The 19,583-nt window shown below is 52.7% G+C and overlaps 1 protein-coding gene across 3 annotated transcripts in view; it reads right to left on the reverse strand.

Annotated features, from left to right (window-relative positions):
* Positions 1–3,784: 3,784 nt before the first annotated feature.
* The window catches only part of Snx29 (sorting nexin 29), a 405,066-nt gene continuing 389,267 nt past the window's right edge, over positions 3,785–19,583 (reverse strand). For all 3 annotated transcript variants that reach the window (XM_032912855.1, XM_032912856.1, XM_032912857.1), the window contains one exon: positions 3,785–6,271. In XM_032912855.1, the coding sequence (XP_032768746.1) occupies positions 6,142–6,271 (130 nt within the window). In that variant the 3' untranslated portion in view covers positions 3,785–6,141. The remainder of the gene's footprint in view (positions 6,272–19,583) is intronic.

A 19,583-nucleotide genomic window follows, 5' to 3' on the forward strand; every position in this document is an offset into this window, starting at 1 on the left:
GGCAGCATGTAGAGGAAGGGGAGCTGGTGCCAGTGGCAGCAGTAGTTCTCAACCCGTGGGTCACGATACCTTTAGGAGTCAAATGACCCTTTCAATGGCACTCACACCAGACATTTGTAATTCATAGTCATGTGGCAAAATTAGTTATGAAGCAGCAACAAGAATGATTTTGTGGTTGGGGGTCACCACAACATGTGGAACCATATAAAAGGGGCACAGCATTAGGAAGTTTGAGAACCACTGCTCTACAGAGGGAAATGGTGTCAGGGGGCTGCTTAACCAGGTGAACTTCAAATGTAGGTTCAGGCTACTTAAAAAGCCTGCTATGAGACACCTTGGAACACTGGGTCCTAAGTGGGCTATCTTCATCAAAGACCTGTCCTCCAGGCTCAGGAGACAGGAGGCAGGAACACTGTAAGAGTCAGAGGGGACAGAGGACTCCAAGGCAACGGTGCCTCCCAGGCTCACTCCACAGGACTGATGCACGTCTGAGCTCACAGACTGTGGCAGAAGCACAGGGTCTGCGCAGGTTCAAGCCAGATGGGTCTCAGTACTGAGACGTGGGAAGGACTCCCACCCCTAACTAAGAAGCCATCTGCAACTGATACCTGCTACCAAAGGATGTCATTTTCTCAATGGAGTCTCGTGGGTGCATTAACCACACCTCAGAGCAGACCTGTGCCCAGGAGCAGTGGACCAACATACACTCAACTCAGTGGTATTGGTCTTTTGCCTATTTAGCTTTTGTTTTAGAGAGTGACAGAACATAAAGCTAGGTGAGTAGTGAGGTAGGATCTGCGAGGAACTGAGGGAAGGGGACAACGTGATCAAATATATTATATGAAAAAATAGAGACTATTGTGGAGGGAATGATGGTAACTTGGAGGGCCAAAGGTTTATCTTGGAAAATGAGCTTGAAGTTGGACCTGGTGAATGAATGATTCACAGAAAACGGACTGGACCAGCACATGCAAAGGGCCTGGGGCAGCTAAACATGTGGCTTTCCTGGGAATGAGACCAGGAAGCTGGGGGCAAAGGGAGTAAGGGGAGAAAGGCCGAAGGTAAGTTGGAAAAGCGGGCTCAGGCCAATGTCCGAGACAGAACTGAAGGGAGCAGTAGAGCAGGAAGGGCCACACAGCTCCTCACAGCACAGGACTCCGCTGCGTGTAATACTTATATTCCTGCTGCAGTTCCCCCACCCCCAGCTTCTCAACACAACCCCAGCCCAGGAGGGGCTGTGGGGAAGGAGCAGCTCATATAAGGGGTACACTGCTTGAAATAAGCCTTCTAGAGGTGATGGTGCTATTTAGGACCTTGTCGATTCCAGCATGGCCGTGCTGTTGACAGTGTCATAAGCAGGCCTCTGACTGGGTAGACAGAGGCTGTTACTATACACATAGTAGCCTAAATTCAGCATTAGGAGTCTCCTAAGGCAGACTTCTGTTTACCAGGAACTTGATAAGCTACCCCTAAAGATCAAGTAACTTTAGCAAGGACATCTAGTCAGTCCCAACAAAGGTCCCAGACCGACTAGAAAATCCACTTCATTTCTTCACTGTATTGCTGCTCCCCCACACACACACACACACACACACACACACACACACACACACACACACAAACACAGAGAGAGAGAGAGAGAGAGAGAGAGAGAGAGAGAGAGAGAGAGAGAGAGAGAGAGAGAGAACGCACCTTGGCATTTTGATCCCTAACAAGCCTTTGTACCCACCAAGTGGTCTGGTGCAATGGTTTGACTGTGCCCTCATTTGCAGGACTCACTGAAAACCAGGAACTGGGAGCTGAAGCCCATACATAGGCCGAGAACACAGGGACTATCAAGGCCCCGACCAGAGCCACCATCAGACTCCATCGCCATTGGACTTCCCCCAAGGACCAAGGCGGCTCCTGACACCAGCCTCTGGTGCTTTGTAGCAGTGGTGGTGAGGGTGGTATGGATTTCCCCAGGCAAAGGCAGAACAGCTAGAGAAGGCTGTGTGTCCTTCTGGCTGATCTTCCAGGGTGCCGGGGCCACTCCTGGATTGACAAATTCAAGTCTATGCAAGCAGGATGTGCCTTGCTGCCTGCCTCACAGGAAACACAGAAGGGCTCAGAGGGAGCCCGGATCCATCCATCCATCCATCCATCCATCCATCCATCCATCCATCCATCCATCCATCCATCCTCCCTCCTCCCTCCCTCCCTCCCTCCCCTCCCTCCCTCCTTCCTTCCTTCCTTCCTTCCTTCCTTCCTTCCTTCCTTCCTTCCTTCCTTCCTTCCTTCTTTCGTGTGGAAAGGAGCCTGCCATGAGGATGGGATGATTTTTTGCGTGTGTAAGATCATTATTCTACATCCCACTTTACCATGATCAGTGTGATACAAGTGACTCCCGATGTTTAACTCAGAGCTGTGCTAGCTGAACCACATCTTGTATGTAGGGTGTCGTCTGAAGCCTTAGAGGTTTTCTTGCGATAGTTATAGTTCATTGAAATCCAAGCTGTCAGCAAGGAATCTAGACAAAGGAACCACAGAGAGGAGAGTCTAATTTAGAAAATGCCATTTTAATCCCCTCACTGAAAAGGCTTCTCTCAACCAGATTGTAACAAAATCCACAGCTTATTCCAAAAGAAAAATTTAATACAAGAGATTTTAGAAAATTAAACATATTTGTTTAAAAATTCTATTGTGTAAACCTTAACATAAGAGGGGCGTTGGGACAGCACATGCTCAGATCTCCGGGCTGTCTGAACCCGCAGGCTCCAGACGTAGCTGTAGCAGCCACAGAGACCTTTCCAGGAAGGGTGGAACCTGACCAGGGTCTTCACTCCCCTGGAGGTCCCAGCTCTCGCCAGGTGCTCAGTGTGCAAACCACTGTCACGTGCGTGTCCTAACTCTTGCTGGGCCTTCCCAATCTGTCCTACTGATGAAAAAGACAAACAAAACCAAACCTCCACGTGGTCAAGCGGCTGCCCCCTGGCTGGGGCAGAGCTGACAGCTGCAGGTGGCACTGGGCCAGGGGGTGAACAGATGCCTTCAGGGGAGAACATGGCCCCAGAGTGAAGTGAGCCCAAGGCCTCCTCCACACTGCAGCCACTCCAGCCTTGCTGCCGCCGTGCTCTCCACCCTCTCCATGCACTGCCTACAGTTTACTTCAGATGCATCATGGAGACCACGGATCACAGCAACAGAGCCTGAACTTTTTGGCACAGAAATATTAGATAAAATATACAGTGCTACGTTGTGCAAAGTGAGCGAAACCAACGTAAACAGCAGACACTAAACATGGTCGTTAGTGAGATAACGCACAATATTTTCTAGAATGTTACACAGACCTTGTTCTTAAGGAGGCACCTGCCTTCTGCTCGCAGCTCCCAGGCCAGGACATAACTCTGGGGTGGGTAGCAGTGTCTCTAGTAGGAATGTTGGCCATCTGGACTGTTACTGCCGTGGGTCTGACCACTCCTTCTTGCATACTCCCAGACATTCGAGCAGGCAGGGGCAGGGCACCGTGGTGAGACTGCCTGCTCCTGAGTGGTCCGGCTGGCAGAGGGGCTAAGCTCTCCCAAGTCCCTCAACTGAGCTTACTGGGTGAGTGGATGCAGGTTCAGGTGCAGGCTGCCGATGTGAGGGGTCTGGTGGTGGGTCTGGGAGAACAGGGGCCAGAGTGTCTACAGGTTACACAGACAGATGAAGCTGGAATAGATGACACAGTGACCAAGACCCAGAACACTGTGACTTGCCCTCAGGACATGTGAACTCTTACAGGAACAAAGTTTTAGCAGCTGCAAGAATGCCAAGGCCACAGTCAGGGTGAGGATTAGGAAGCGGTCTCCTGAAGAGCTGAGGTTGTATCACACTGGGTGAGCACGGCTCTGCACTCCTCTCTGGACTCGGGGCCTCAGACCTGGGGAGCATTGTGGGAACAGCCTTCCATCACCTGAGTCCACCCTGTCCTGCTCTCTGCCTGAGTCCCAGGATGTGCTTGTGAGGTATAAGACAGACAGCCTGGAACCAAGAGCTGCTGAGTTTCTGTGGAGACAGGGTGTGGGCAGGCCTAGAGTGTGGCTCAGTGGAGAGCTTTTGTCTAGCACTTGCAAAGGCCATGGTGTCAACCCCCAAGTTGGGGAAAAGGACTGAGTAGGAAGCAAATGTCAAGTAACCAAAGGGCCCTACCAAGTCCCTGGAACCGAGCCTTTGTATTCACATTATGGCAAAGTAGGGCGTGGTCCCCATAACTAATCCTGGAAAACCAAGGCCTCAGGTCCGGGTGTCTGCCTGCCTTCTCTCCTTCCTTCCTTCCTTCTCTCCCTCCCTGCTTTAACTGCAGTACTGAATGTGAAAGATGACTCTGTGTGTCCTGTTTGCAGTGAGAGAGCCTTAGGCCGTGTGCCCCAAAGACCTGGTGCTCAGACTCTGCTGTGGAAGAGGTGGGAGCGTAGCAGGATCCTGTCTGTATAGAACACGATAGAATACGAAGCATCTCCATGCTGGGTCCCTCAGCTCAGGGGGTGGACTTGGGGATGCCAAAACCTCCTAAGGCCTTTATACATGCTTCAGTTTGCCCAACTGCAAACCGCATGCCCAACCCACACGCTGGGTGTGGTGTCTGTGTGGAGCCTGAAGCATCGCAGGCAGACAAGGGATGACCCATGTTGACTTTCTAGGGCTGAGAAGACTCTTGGGTCCTCCCTTCCCAACAAACTGAAGAGGGCAGCCCTGTCCCCCCTCCCCCAGCCCCCCAGCTCCTGGGCCTAGCCTCGAGGGAAGGCCGGTGTGCTCTCCCTCGTCTGTGCACAGCCCACTTGTCTGCCCCAAGGAGCCCTCCAGAGTTGGAGCTGTTCAGGCCTCTCCTGCACTCTGAAGTCCCTTCTGGCTTCTCAGGGACCTTCCCCAAGCTTTCCAAGGTACCAGAAAGACTCTGCTTCCACAGACTGTTCGCCGAAGTCTGCCTCTGAGCTTCAGCCCTTCGAGTTCATGCTCAGGCTGCCTCCCGCCACCGCCTAAGAAGTCGCCCCTTGGTAGACGCCACTGTGGGCTCCTTCATTGGCACACTGCTTGGTACACGGTCTCTTCGGCAAGCTCCTCCAAGCTGTATGAAGACGGCAAGGAGGTTCTGACCTAGGAACACAGACCATCGCTGACAGTGGCTTCTGAGAATCAGGGGGACCCAGGCTTGAAGGCAGAGGGAGGCAGAGCTGTGAAGCATCGGATCTCATTCCACTTCATGCCTGTGAGCCCTGGACTAGGATGGGACCCTGAGACAATAGAACTTCATCTTGTGGGGACACAGCATGCTGCTCCCGCTGAGCTGTCAGGGGACCGTTGGTGCTAACACGTTCGGGGACAATCATTCTCTTTTCAGTTCGGGCACTGGGTCTGAGAGCCCATAGGGCCAACCTTCCACAGTAATGACCAGAGCCAATCTCTTGTGGCATGAGGTCACAGCGCCAATTCTCGGGCCCGAGTATTCGGGCTGCTGCTGAGGGCTGTGCTGGCGGTTAGAGCCCTCAGGTCCGATTAGTGTCCCTGCTCCGGCAGTCTCAGGTGTCCTGTGTGGATGGGGGAAGGACAGTTCCTCAAGGACCAGTCACTGCCAATGCCTTTGCTAGGCCACTAGATGGAGGAATCACATCCATGCCAGCCACGTGACAGTACTGCTGGGTGTCTAACCACCAGAGCGGGAGGAGGACAGGGAAGGAGACCCCATCCACAGACTGCAGCAGGCAGTTGCATCAGGAAATTCAAGAGTGTAACAGTCATTCTAGTTCCCGCATGGGAAAGCGTCATGGGTGGCATCTGAAGGATCCATCTGCCATGTGTTGTGATTTCAGCCAGGGGTCTGGGCCCAGCCTGGCCCCCACTGTCCTGCTGGCAGGACTGGAGGGGTGACAACCATACCTGGCCCCCCTGGGGGTAGTAACAGTGTCCCCATCTGTGTCTGTCCAGTGAGCAATGGCTTGCTCTAAGGACAGAGACCCGGCAGCTAAAACTGACCAGTTTAATTGGGTGGCGTGTGGCAGCAGCAGCAGCAGCAGCAGGAAGGGTGTTCTCTGTGGGGACAGGGTCATCCTGCCAAGGTGTCCAGGGCCAGCTGCCATGCCAAGGTTAAGCACAAAGTGGCTGGGGGCGGAGAGTCCACCGGGGTCAGAGGTCACCGCTTTGAGGTTCCACGTTGCGCACCTCCCTGGGATGGCCTCGGGACAGCTTAGGGAAGCGGGAAACGACTTTGGGCCTGCCGCTCTTGTTCAGCGGTTCTCCCGGTGGGGTGATGTCCCTGCAAGACAGGAAGAGATCTGGATAAAGTTAGAGTTTAAATGGGAATGACACAGCAGGGAATGGGGTCACATGTGAGAGCAGTGGAGACCGCACAGAGGGAGGGGTATCTGGCCAGCACCACTTGGTCAGTGTGACTGGAAGACATGAGGTAAACGTTTCCCACTTTTTAAGCAGCCTGGAAGGCCCACTAACCCGGGCTGTCTGAGCTAGCTTTGGGTGCCATGCACGAGCCTGTTTTTGAGGCTGTCACTAGCCAAGTGCTCTGCCAGGCATCCCTTCATCTCTAACACGGCCTCATCCAAAGATAGCATGCCTCCTCCGAAACCCCTGTGCCCGCTGGTGTCCGTCCAAGAGGAGAATCAGGGCATTGCCAGTGTTTGGTGGCCAAGGTGTGGTTCACAACCCTGGGGTAGGTGGGGCTGCCACATGACATGGGTGGGCACAGATGTGTGTTCAATGGACAGATGTATTCTTAAGCCTCTCAGCCATTGCTCAGGATGCCCTGCAGGTCCCAGGGAAAGAGGAGTGCATGTGGGATACGGTCTCAAAGCTTCTCTTCCTCCTTACCCAGTCTAATAATGCTAATCTTCAAGCAAATAACCTCCTATGTACATAAAAGTATGGGGGAAATGTGTTCATTTCCCCAGACTCAGCCCTACTGTGAGTGGATCCTGGGCTCTCTCCTCTTTGCTATACTCTGTAAGCTGTGGCAAGAGTCTTTTCCCATCGAGTTCTGTAAAGAGTGAGGAGACAGAGGCCATTGAGGATGTGCTCATGTTGAAATGGGTGGTCAAAATGAGCATGGTGTCAACTCCAGCAGGGTCTTCCTGGCAGAGGGGTAGCAAAGCATAGTGAGGAAGCCCTGGCCAAAGGTAATAGAGGGCTCTATGGGGACAGTGGCTAGAGGTGTGAGGTTGGGGGCCCCCACTACAGTCTAATGCTGCTGTGGGTGCTCTGGTGTCTGTCTGCTGTCCTAGCAGCCCTACGCTTGGGGATGGAAAACAGGAGGATCAAGACAGCCTGGGAAACATGGCTAACCTGTCCTAATTCCAGCCTCAGACGGGTGACTCTCAGTGATGTTCCGTCCCACAATAACAGTGCCTGGTCCCTCAGTTCCAAAGGCTTCAATGTTAACTCAACCTGAAAGCTGAGTTCTCAAAGTCTAACAGCAAATCCATCCACTGAATATCACCCCCGAGTTCACAACTTCAGCTGTGGCTCTGGGTGCGAGCCTGGGCCAATCCACTTCCCATGGCAGGCAGGGGTTGCTTAAATGCTACCAGACCTTGTGTGTCTGGAGCCATCCTGGAGCCCCCTCACCCTCCCTGGGCACTTCCTATGCCTCCTCAAGTGGCACCTTGAGGATGACTTCTCAGGACAGTGATGGCTGTGTCCATACAACTGCTCAGACTCTTGCAGCCCATGCCTGCCCCCGGCCTGGAAGACTTCCTTTCCAGTGCGCTAGTGTACTGCAGGTAAAGTGACCACGGCCAATCACTTCCCTAATGGTTTTATTCCGATGGTATCAGCAAAGATGAGCAGCTACGACACAGACCAAGTGACCCGCAGAGCAGCAACCACATCAACAAAGTTCAGCCTCCAGCTCGCCCGCTCGCTCTCCCTTCTGAGGGTTGGCGGCAGGTCTCCATCATCCAGCTAGGAAGACGGCAACCCCAGAGCCCTTGTGCTATTCAGCTGCTGGTGAGGGAAGAGACCTTGTTACTGCCCTGAGTTGTCTCACTCAGACCTGGGGCGCCCTGTCAGGTGGGAGGTGAGAACAGACTTACAAGCAGCAGCCTGCATCGCACAGAAGGATGCTGAGTGGATACACTTGGGGTCTGTTCTGGGCTCACAAAAGTGGTTCTCAGCCCATGTATGCTCTAGAGTCACCAAACTTCAAACCGTGCTCGAGCTAAGCTGCAAGATTCATTTAGAGCTTTCTGGAAAGTCCAGGGCGGAAATCAGGAAGCAGAGGAATTGAAGCACCAATCAATACATGAACGAATCCACTGATCACTGAGGGTAGGGTGGGTTTCTGGTGGGCTGGCGAACAGTGAATGTTGGGACTTGACTTTGGACTGTCTCTAGAGGAGGCATGCAAGTCAAGCTAGGGGGACAGAGTGCTCTACAGAGTGCCTTCCTAGCAGCTGTATGCCACGCCTCATTCCAGACCAGGCCTCACCTCACAACAAAGCTCAGGGCAGCTGGAAGCCAGAGCTCAGTGGAGGAAACTCTTAGAGAAGGGCAAGGCCACCTCGCTTGGTGCCTGTACCGCTCACCTCAGGGTTCATTTCCAGTTAAATGTTGTGAGGACTTCAGCTTCCTCCTTCCCAGGCTTCCTCCCAGAAAGAGGCTATTAGAACAAGGATGTTCAGACAGAAGAAGGAGGTCCATAAAAAAGACCTCTGCACCTTTCTTGGAAGTCAAAGGAGACGTGGCCAAGAGACTGCTCCCTCTGTCTTCACTAGCTCTGCTTTTCAGCCTCAAGCCTTTTGAAATGTGGAATCTTATTTCATTACTTCCTGGAATAGGTAACACAGAAAGTGGAGCAACTTTAAACAGAAAAGCACAAGTGGCATGTGTATGCCCCACCAGCCCTGGCGTCCAGGGAACAACCCTCTTTAGTTCTGATATACCTTTCTTGAGCTACCTACTGTACAGTGTATGTGTACGTGCGTGCGTGCGTGCGTGCGTGTGTGCGTGTGTGCGTGTGTGTGTGTGTGTGTGTAACTTACTGCTTTGCTTGTTAATTCTACAAATGGAAAATGTGCACCATGCTGCCTTCCCCTTCTCACGCTAGCGATACATCACTGAACTTCTCTGTGCTGCTTCATGGAGATCAGGACGGTGTCTGGGTGAATCTGGAGGCGAGGTTCACTGCAAGTGTGCCCGACAGCCAGGAAGGGTTCTCCTGCCCTACCAGAGCACCCTGCCATGCTGTGTTTTGACCTTGACCATAACAGGTTCCTTCTGAGTTGAAACCAAATGGGCTCCTTAAATTGTTCCTTTCATGAGGGGCTCTGGCAGAGTTACTGTATGTAGCCCAAGAGGAAACTGCCCGTGAAGAGGTCCCCAAGGGCATGGCCTTGGAAGGTAGAGGACTCTCAGGAGTCATGGAAGGGTGTCAAGCAGAGAAGACAGTGCACTCAAGGGCAGGGGAACCAACCAGTGGTCACTGTGACACAGGCCACCGTAAACTTCCAACATGGTTGTGTTCTCATGCTTGCGGGAGTCCTGTCTCCAATACATGTCCTCCAGACATTATAGCTGGGTGACAAATGCTACATCCAGACAGAATGTGCAGGGGCAAAAGGCTCACCTCTCTCTTGAAGACAGTGAGGGCAGAATGCTATGAGATGTCCAAGATGACTCCGAGGCCTTGCTTTTGTGGGACTACACTGACCTCTGCCCTTTGTCTGGTGGGATCACTGGATATTACCCTTCCCTAGGCTGCACAGGGAACGCCAGAGACTACAGAGCAATCAGGCTCTTGGAAACTACAGGGGGTTTTGGGTTTTGTTGTTGTTGTTTTGTTTTTTGTGGGGTTTTTTTTTTTTTTTTTTTTTTTTGGGTTTTTTTTTTTTTTTGAGACAAGGTCTCACTCTGTAGCCTTGTTTAGTCTGAACTCACGATGTAGATCAGGCTAGCTCCAAACTCACAGATCCGCCTGCCTCTATATTCCCAGTACATGTGTCACCCCAGTAGGCACCACCTGTTCTCTGAATACAGCTCTGCCTTCATTCTATATCTGTTTGTGCTAAGCCGCAGGAGGCACACAAGGAGTGTCTTCAAACCAGGGACAGCTAACCTAGCCTACCCTCTTCTAGGCCAAGGGCACAGAGATTAGTCTGCTTTTACATCCTATTTCAGATCTCCAAGGAAGTGTGCCAAAGTCTTCAGCCACTGTCCCAAAACTACAGCCACCTTCCATCTTAGGAACAGCCCCCCACCCCCCGAAGACACAGTGGGATCTAAAGCAGGATCAATCATCTCGTGGGAGTTAGACCTTCCTGGGGCACCTTTATAGAACGAGAAGTGGCCAGTGGTCACCCAGGCCACACCTTGCCCAGCACTGTTTAACAAGCTCAACCTCTGCCTTTGTCCTGTGGCGTCCCTGCATAGTCACACCAGTGTTCCCAGCAGCTGCCAATGCTTACACATGTCTACTGTGGCTAAAATCCCGACCCTGCCTTTTACTCATTACTTTCTTCTTTCTCCTTTGAGGTGAGTGGCCAGGCCTCACATCTTCAGCTCCCAGAGCAGGGACTCTGGTTATAAACCTGACAGAAATGACTCAGTACTTACCTGATCCACAAGTGCATTCAGTGGCGTAGCACGAGGACAGAGCACTTGCCTCATGTGTGCAATGCCCATTTCCAGCACCATAAAAACCCAAAGGAACCAGACCACCAGCAGCAGCAAAAACAAGCAGGCAAACAGCAAAGGCAGCAATATGCCTGTGGCCTGGCTCATTCCACAGCTCCTCACACAGGGCAAACAAAGCAAGGACCTTCCTGTACGCCTAAGACACAGGCAGACACATCAGTGCCCTTACCTGTAATTGTGTGAGTGCAAGGCGGGTGCTAAATGGCTGCAGTGGTTCTTACTCTGCAGTGGCTCAGACCTGGGAGCACGGGCACAGACTCTGCTCCTCACAGACCTGGGAGCACGGGCACAGACTCTGCTCTTCACTGGGACAGGGGCTTCTGCTATCATCCCAGATCTACAGGGCTGCAGAAGAGGATGAAGCCCTGCAGCAGGGACAGCCCCAGGCAAAGGACACAGCAGGTGGGACTAGGAGCACAGGAGTCTCAGGGGCCATTTTAAAGGAGTACAGTACCAGTAGCAGTGCCATAGATGTTTATAAGCAACAGTGCCTGGCCTTCAGAGCCTCCCTGCTCCACTGGCACAATCACTGCCATCGACTCAACCAGCAGGCTTGGAGGTCACTGCGATGGCACCTAACACACTGGTCTCCATTTATATCAAAAGGGACAAACCTCTGGGCACTTAAGGAGTCCAGCTGAGCTATGGCCATCGTCACATCAGCCTGCCTGTCAGTCAGCAGGGGACATGTCACTCATCCAACAAAGATGCTGCCTTTCCTGCCATTCCCTGTGCAGACCCACCAACAGTGAAGAGGTCTGAGGTGCAGGGGAGAGGGCACATGAGTGTCAGAGCATCTAGGCAACTTGTTTAGAAATGCCCCACCTCCTGTGCCCTATTGGCCCAACCCTCAGGACCATCTTTCCAGCAGCTGCTTCTCAAGCACAGTGCAAACCCTGCCAGGCCGTGTTTTCTATGCCCCCTACCCACAGTTGGCTATACTTAGGATGAAGCCTTTGAGACCTTGAGTTATAAAGGCAGAAAATGGCCCCAGGGAAGACTTCTGTTTGTGGCAACACCTAACTGCATTGATGTTGCCACTGGCTTCACCAGTCAAGGGTTCAGTCCTAAAAATCAAGATGGGGACCAGCTTAGGCTGAAGACAGTGGACAAAGGTAACAGGGGATGAGGTGAGCCTCTGGTTGGGCTTGAGGCTGCACCAGCCCATCTAATAAGCCATACTTCCAGTATCTAGACACTCTGGGCCGCGCTGGCTTGGCAGGCAGCGGAGGCACCACTCAGAGCCCACTCTAGCATCAGAGGGCAGACCCCTCCCAGCCGGCAGGTGTGTGAGCCAGGGCCACCTGTTTCCCATGTAGCAGCCATTCTCACCGGCAGGGAGGCAGGGGATGCTCTAGTCTGGAAAATTCCAAACACTGTGCTTTCCTTCCCCACTGGGCTGTGTCCCTCGGTTTCTAGGACCTATCACTTGGGAGTGTGCTCCATACACCTCCTTCATGAGCCCCTCTCCACCTACTGACATCTCCCAAGTACAGCCACGAGTCCTCTCCCGTAAGCTCCTCTGTCCTCCATGACCTAACCTAACTCAGGTGCCTGCCCACAGGCAGCTCTTCAGTTTATGCTTTGTAAGCCTCTGTCCTTGGGTTCTGGATGCACTATCTGCCCAGCATGAGTGTCCAAAGGCCTCACAAAGCCCATTCCTTGCACTTCTGAGTCATCATTTACTAAATGGCAACTCTGTGCTTCTAATCCCTCACGCCAGCGATGTCACCACTCTCTCATCCACACTTCACCAGTACTTCATTCCAAACACACCAGGGGCTAGCAGCTGCTCCCATCCCTCTCACCTCCCCAGAGTCACCTTGCTTCACCCTTGGATGATCAAACTCCTCCTCCAGGATGGCCCAGCCATTCCCTACACCACAGGGTTTCCTCGCACTTCTGACTACCATGCACCGATCGTCTTTGCACCTGTGGTTTTCTCTGCCTGGATCTGTCCATGAGGGATATATAGGATCTATACCATGTCACATTACCTTTGAGGGCTTCTCTACCCACAGTAACATGTCCACACCAGGTTTGTTCCCACTTGTCTCTGAAGTAAGCACCAGCTGGTATGCATGACCCCCTGCCCCTAGGCTCAATGTCTGTGTCCCTAGCCATAGGTGGGGACTTGTTCTAGCACTGTCAGCATGCCTGGCAAGCATCAGGTGTACACCCTGCACTTGGCGGAGGGCAGCCACTACTCTGGGCTGTGCTCCTGGCCAGCCTGGGCTACTACACTGACAGATCCTAGGACAAGCTAAATAAGCCTGATCCTCCTTTGAGTACTAGGACTAATTTGAACCCTTTGACTCTATAACTGCGTATGTGTAAAGTTTCCCTTGTTTTTTTTTTTTAAAGCAAGGAAGGTAACTACTTAGACATCTCTAATTTCCTCATCATGTTTTGTTCACTTTTTAGTCAAAACAACAGTTTGAATCACAACAGTCCTGTGGGTAATGGGAAAAAAGTTTTCTCTCTTGTTTATAATTACCAATCCATCCATCTAGTGTTCATATCCCCCTCACTGTATCCTTCATGGGACTAAAAGGAAACATGGATTGCATGATTAGGCACCTACTGTGTGCTTTTCATCCTCATGGCTCCAATGTTGCAGCCCCGTGCAGTCATGTTAGCATCTCCGTGTTGTGGGAGCACACGCAAGGATTGTGAGAACACAAAGACAAGCTAAGGACCTGAGCCCACCATGGCCTCATGTCTATGTACTGAGACTGAGGGAGGCTGATCCCAAAAATCAGAGTCCCGAGAGAGGACCACAGCAGCCCTTCACTGTCGGACAGTGACTATTCCAGCTTGTTCCTGTGGTTCAAGCCCCTCTCAGAAGTGACTTGTCACCAGTCCCTTTCTCACTGTGGTGGTCCAGCAGCAACACATGGTGTGGAAACTACAGGAGGCAATGGAGAGACCTGGCTGGGGATCTGGGCTCCCTCCCTCTGACCACAGTCTGCATGGGTGAGAAACATTGGCCATCATTCCAAGGCTGCCCCTAGGTGGACTGTGGCTGCCTCTTTCTCATCCAGCACACTCCATGGCCTGACTGCCATTCCATTCTCTAATGGCAGGGAAGGACCTGAGCAGTGGAGTCTTACATCACTGAAGTCCAGGCCTGCAGCTGCCTAGCTATGGACTCTGCCAAGTCACGTCCAACAGGTTGCCCATTTCCCCACCTGTGCTGAGGGGTGACTGGAGGAAACGAGCCATTATGGGTAATCCCAGAGTTACTAGAGGGTGAGTGGAACCCACCTCGTGGCTGGCTGAAGAAATTGAAAGAATCGATGACTGTCCCAAGACCATTTCTATGACACCATTTCCATTGTGCTCAGTCATGGCTCTGGTGTGAAACTTGGCCTCTTGGGTAAGAGTTAGGAGTCCAGGAAAAGCAAGTTACTAAAGGTGGTCCATGCATGACTCTCCCTTGTCAACTCTTTCCAGCCGAGTGTCAGGACATACTATCAGAACCCTAGCCACCATCAACTTCTTTCCCTCCTGGGCTTAGAGAGAGTTCTGCAGGAGGAACAGCCTGGACAGCTGACTTAGCCCACCAGCTGCAGCCTGAGCCTGCCCCTTACCGTGGCTGACTTGGCCACTCAGGCTGGAGGTAATGAAGGCCCCTCCATGGAGCTCTGAGACACGTCTTACTCTGATGGAGTTGGTGACTCTGCCAGGGATGGCAAGCCAGGCTGTGTGGGCATTCTACATATGCCAGGAGGCTCAGCAGGGACAGAATGCAATATGAGGGTGTTCCAAGTTCCTCACACAACCTGTCAGAAGGGATCCCTGGCCCCAGTGCATGGTGTACTGGCCCCTTCCTCCCACATCACCCCTGTTCAACCTGTGAGTTGGTGTGGACTGAGTGACCCTCCCCCTTTGCCCTAGATATGATACAAGGAGAGGCACCTGAGGCCCCACCAAGAGTCCAGTCAACTCCAGGGCCTCATAGCCTGCCATCTGCAGTGGGAGCAGTGCTCGGACTTGGGGCCACCAAAGACCCAGGACTGATGTTTTCTGCAAAGCAGCATCAAGGCAGTAGGTATCTCACTGGTAACCACTCATGGTCACCCTAGACAGCACATTTTGAAGTTGGGAGGGAAGGCTGTGTGCTGTGTGACTACCTGACTCACAGATAGAAAAGCTGACACCAGGATGGGGTGGCACCATGGTGAATCGAGTCACCTGAGCGCCCCATGTGCTGTTCCCACACCTCCACTATTACAGGGGTTGTGGTTTTTTTCACCAACCCTAAATTGGATGGAGGGTATTGTGCCAAAGATGACCTAATTTGCTTCCCTTCCTCCAAACCGGATTCTCTGAGGCTCCAGTATTTAAAATAAAAGCCACGAAGTGGGGCAGCAGTTGTACTAATATCTGTGCTGCCAAGCCATATCCTTTGGGGACCAAAGTGAGACTCTGAACACAGAAGCCAGGCTGTGACTGCAGTCAGAACAGGGCCCTGCAAAGGCACACGCTTGGTGGCATTTCTTTTAATATTTTCAAGCCTCTGAGGTCTTTGTGACTCTGAGCCCCATTTTACAGGTAAGGACACTGAGGCAGAGAGTGAGCTAGGCCACACAGCTCTGAAGGCCTAATATCCAGCCGTAGCTCTGTGCACTCACAGCTGGAGTTCCACCACCACGGTCTGTAGTGAACACGCTTGCCTGACATCTCAACGCCACACCCTCTCTGCCCTGTTTCTAAGGAGCTCAGGAATTCTGTGCACACCCCCATGAGTGACACCAGCAGCTGTCACAATTGCAGCTTTGTGGTTCTTGTGCAGCTCCACCTTGGCGTGCCGACTGCCAACACTGTCTGCAGCAGGGGAGATAGAGGCACAAAGGCTGCAGAGGGGCAAGTTCACAGTCACCAGGTTACCAGGTAGGACACAGCCTCAGGCCACACTTGGCCTAAAGCCCTCCATCTCCACAGATGCCACTCCTGAGCCCTTGAGAGGAAAAGGTGCCAAATGGCTGTCCAAGTGTCAACAGGATGGCTGCTTCCTGTTGTGCTGTAGGCTCAGCCGGCCTTCCCAGGACAGCTGCAACAGGATGGTTGCTTCCTGCTGTACTGTATGCTCTGCCGCTCTTCCCAGGACAGCTGGGTGAGCATCTGCAGCCCCGTTGCAGCAGCTCCCAAGTGTGAACAAGAGCGACCCAAGCCGTTTTGCTCCTCCTCCCCAGGAGCACACCACTGAGCTACACTGCTGAGATGGTGGGACACGGGTCTCAGTGTTCTAAGGCCATTTAGCATACCTTGGGCATACTGGACACACAAGGGACACAGAAGGGCTGTGGCTCCCAAGCAAGCCAGCTAGGGACAGCAGGTCAGGTGCAGTGTAGAGCAGACATCAGAGGCCATGGCTCCACAGTAATGCCAGGCCCCAAGCTCTCGTGCATCTTCCTGAGCCTCATTTTCCAGGCCTTCTGAAACCTGCACTTCAAGTAAGCCCCAAATTGTGGGCTGTGGTAGGACCTAGGAGAGTGCCAGTCAGCTCCTGGGGGCATCATTTGGAGGGGCTGTAGCAGGCACAGCTTGTACCCAGGGAACTTCCCCAGGAAGTGGAGAGCAGCAGCTACGTGCCTCCACACCAGGCTTTATTCTGACTTGGGCAAGAGGACCCCTAATCGAACCCCTGAACTTGGCAATGGTGAACTAGTAAGAGAAGCATAAAAGTTTTCTGCAGCCCGCCCTCCCCCGTGCTCCCAGCCCCCACGCCCCAGCTGCACGCTGTGTTACTTCATTCTCACATTCATTTTCTCACCTGAGGAAGGATCAGCAACACAAACACCAAAGGGAACAAATGGGTCTTAATGACCCAGTGGGAAGAAGCCCAGCCTAGCTCTGGCATCTGGCAGGGTGAAGAACACATGGTTTTCAACTCCTGTCTCACTCCTGACCAGGGAACCCACAGGTCTGCAGAGAGCTTTACAAGATCCAACGAGCCCACTCAGACATGGCAACATGGCAACATGGCACCGTAGCCAAAGGGTCCTGTTTCTGTATACACTATTCACTGAAGAATGAGGGCTTCCCACGTCTGCCGGTTGGGAAATGCCCTGCCCTAAAGCAAGCTGGCCTGATCCCTTGGAGTTTCCCTGCTCCCCTATGTTGACCCTGATGGCTGACTTAGGACATTCTTCCATTGATGTGGCAGGGACGCCACCACAGCTGTGCCATGCCACCTGCTCTGTGGGGCCTCTGCTAGCCTGGCAGCCTGGGGATGGACAGCTTGCTACTCTTGATGCTCTGAGACTGTATGTTTCACAGTCTGTTCAAACAAAGGAGAAACTCTGGAAACACCCCCTCCAACCCTCACAGTTTCTTCCCAGCTTCCCCTCTGCCTGGCCGGTGCAAGAACACTCTATCCTGTCCCAGGGCCCAACATTGGCCATCACTGCTTTTTGTTCCTCCCTCTTTCTTTGGGCACCTCCACCACCCCAGTGACTCCCAAGTTGTTCTCATTAGAGTCCTGGGAACCTGCATCTGGAAGGATGCTCCAAATCCCTAAGTGAGAGAGGTCTTCATGATTCAATTCCAAAGTCAGACTTGAAGATTGCCCCAGCAAGAACCTGTTCTCAGAATATCCTCCGCTTCCCACTCACTGTTACAGCAGCTCACAGTGGCCAGCGCAGTGACCAGACAATACTAGCTTGGACTAGAATGACATAGCAACAGCCCAGAGCTAATGAATGCCTCAGGCAGAGAGGAGCCCAGCCAATACCACCAGCACTGCAGCCGGTGTGTGCCATGCCTACTGGCTAGGGAGGCTGTAAGCACACAGACCCATGCTTCTAGAGTGTGGTTCTTAAGCTCCTGGGGTACATCCTAAGCAGTGAACACCAGGGTTATTTTATTTGCAGGCATCCCCTTTGTTTGCCATCGGCATCTGCAAAGGCAAAATGAACAGCCGGGAAGGAGGAAAGAGAAAGAGGAGCCTCACAACACAATGGCTCAGGAGGGTTGGGTGCAGTGCCTCCTGACTAAATAGAGATCCAAGGACAGAGGCTGCCTCTGGCCCTGGGTCAGACAGGAGCTACCTGGGCAGACAATGGAGATTAGAGGGCTACAGAAGGACAGAGCCCAGCAAAGCAAGCCATGGTCCTTTTGACCCCAAAGGCCAGCTTAAACCCTTACTTTTAAACCCTCTCCACTTGGGGCCATGTGGACTGGAACCTACAGGGCCCTTGAAGACCCACCACCCCGACTCACGATAAAACGTTCTGAGTCGTATGCGTCAGTAACATCTTTTGAAGCAAAGAAGCCTCCGCGTGGGCTCAAGTGGCGCCTGGAAGAGCACACGGCGGCCCACCGTGACCCTGGGCTACACTTAACTGCTCTCTGGGAGAGCATGGCTCTCCTCATCTCAGCAGAAACTATATTTAACAACGTTTGGAGTAAAAGTGACGGTGGGTGGAGAAACCCCACACTTCTGCTGAACCTCCATGTGGGGGTCTATGCGGTGACCTACTTTATTCTGTCTCCCCCCATCTGTCCCTCCCATGGGCACAGCAGCTTCCAAGGGCTGAGTTTCACAGAGGAGATACATTTTAATGATAATGTTAAGTGGCTGAAGCCACATGATGTGCTGCCCATGTCCTCAGGGAACTCTTGGAGTCAGGCTCCCTTCCTTAGGGGCACCACCTTTCCCCCAGGGGTCGGAGCAAACTTCTGCAGGTCACATTCCTTGGGATCCACCTTTCTCAGAAATGCCAGGAGAGCACAGAAAATGTGGCCTCCTCAAGGGTCGGTGAGAAAGGCTATCTTTCTGCTCCCTATTTGGAGGGGGGGACTCCCGTGTGCCGCACTGGCACAGAACCTAAGTTGAGAAGAAATGCCCGCTTCCCACCGTCCCACTTTCAGCCTCAGTGCTGGGTGAGGCAGGCTTTGCTGTCAAGGAAGGAAACAGGCTAAAAGCGGGCACTGGGCCTGCTGCTTCTCCACTCTCAGATTTGTGGGGACAGCAGGCTGCTCCAAGGCCATGCTAGCCTCCCAGACACAACGACACTGACACCAGCAAAGTCTATATGCCGCAGGCTCCACCCAACACCAGACACAAAACTGCAAAACCCTGAGAACTTAAAGGCACACAGGAGGGATTCGCAGCCAGCTCCTCTCAGAAGCTCTGACAGCCCTGATCCCTGCCCCATCTACAGAGTCTGGCTCACAGCAGCATGGGGGGCAGGGTATCGCGAGTCCATCATCTATGGAAGGGCTCTTACAGTGATCACGATCCAGGGCCACACCTTTAGTCTCTGCAGAGCTAGGCAGGCCCTGTGAGTGTGAGCAGTGAGAAACCAGCCAGAGAACCGTGTGTGGCAGGGAAGCTGGTTAGCATCTGAGACCAGAGGATCTAAGGTACAGAGTCACCAATGCCCAAAGCTGAGTGTCGCATGGTGGGGACAGGGAAAGATCAATCTTATGTTCAAGGGAAACCTGGCATTATTTCATGTCCTAACCTGATGAATTTAGTTGTTTTACAATGGCAACTGCTTCACTTAAAAACAGAGGAGAAAACTCCATTGTCTGCGCACACTGAGCAGAGGGATTAGGTCTGCCCATGGGCTGTAAAGTTTCCAACTATGACCCCAACCCAGGTGAGGGCACCATCTTGCCCAGGTTTCCCATGTGCTGGGAGGAGCCCTAAGATCAGCCGTGTCTCCTCTCTGGCTGACCTTCGCTTTTCCATGTTATCAAATAGCTCACACATGTAATCACACTGCTCTAACTTGAACTGCTACAAGTCCTTGTGGGATTGGTATTTTAATGGCACCACCACCACCACCACCACCACCACCACAGTTCCACAGTAAAACAAGCACAGCTGCCACCCAGTGAGAGCAGAGAGGATGATGAGATAAGGATTGTGCAGAATGGGGCTGGCCCAGCTCACCACAGTGCTTCTAAGG

Source organism: Rattus rattus, chromosome 9, assembly GCF_011064425.1.
Source record: "Rattus rattus isolate New Zealand chromosome 9, Rrattus_CSIRO_v1, whole genome shotgun sequence".
NCBI lineage: Eukaryota > Metazoa > Chordata > Mammalia > Rodentia > Muridae > Rattus > Rattus rattus.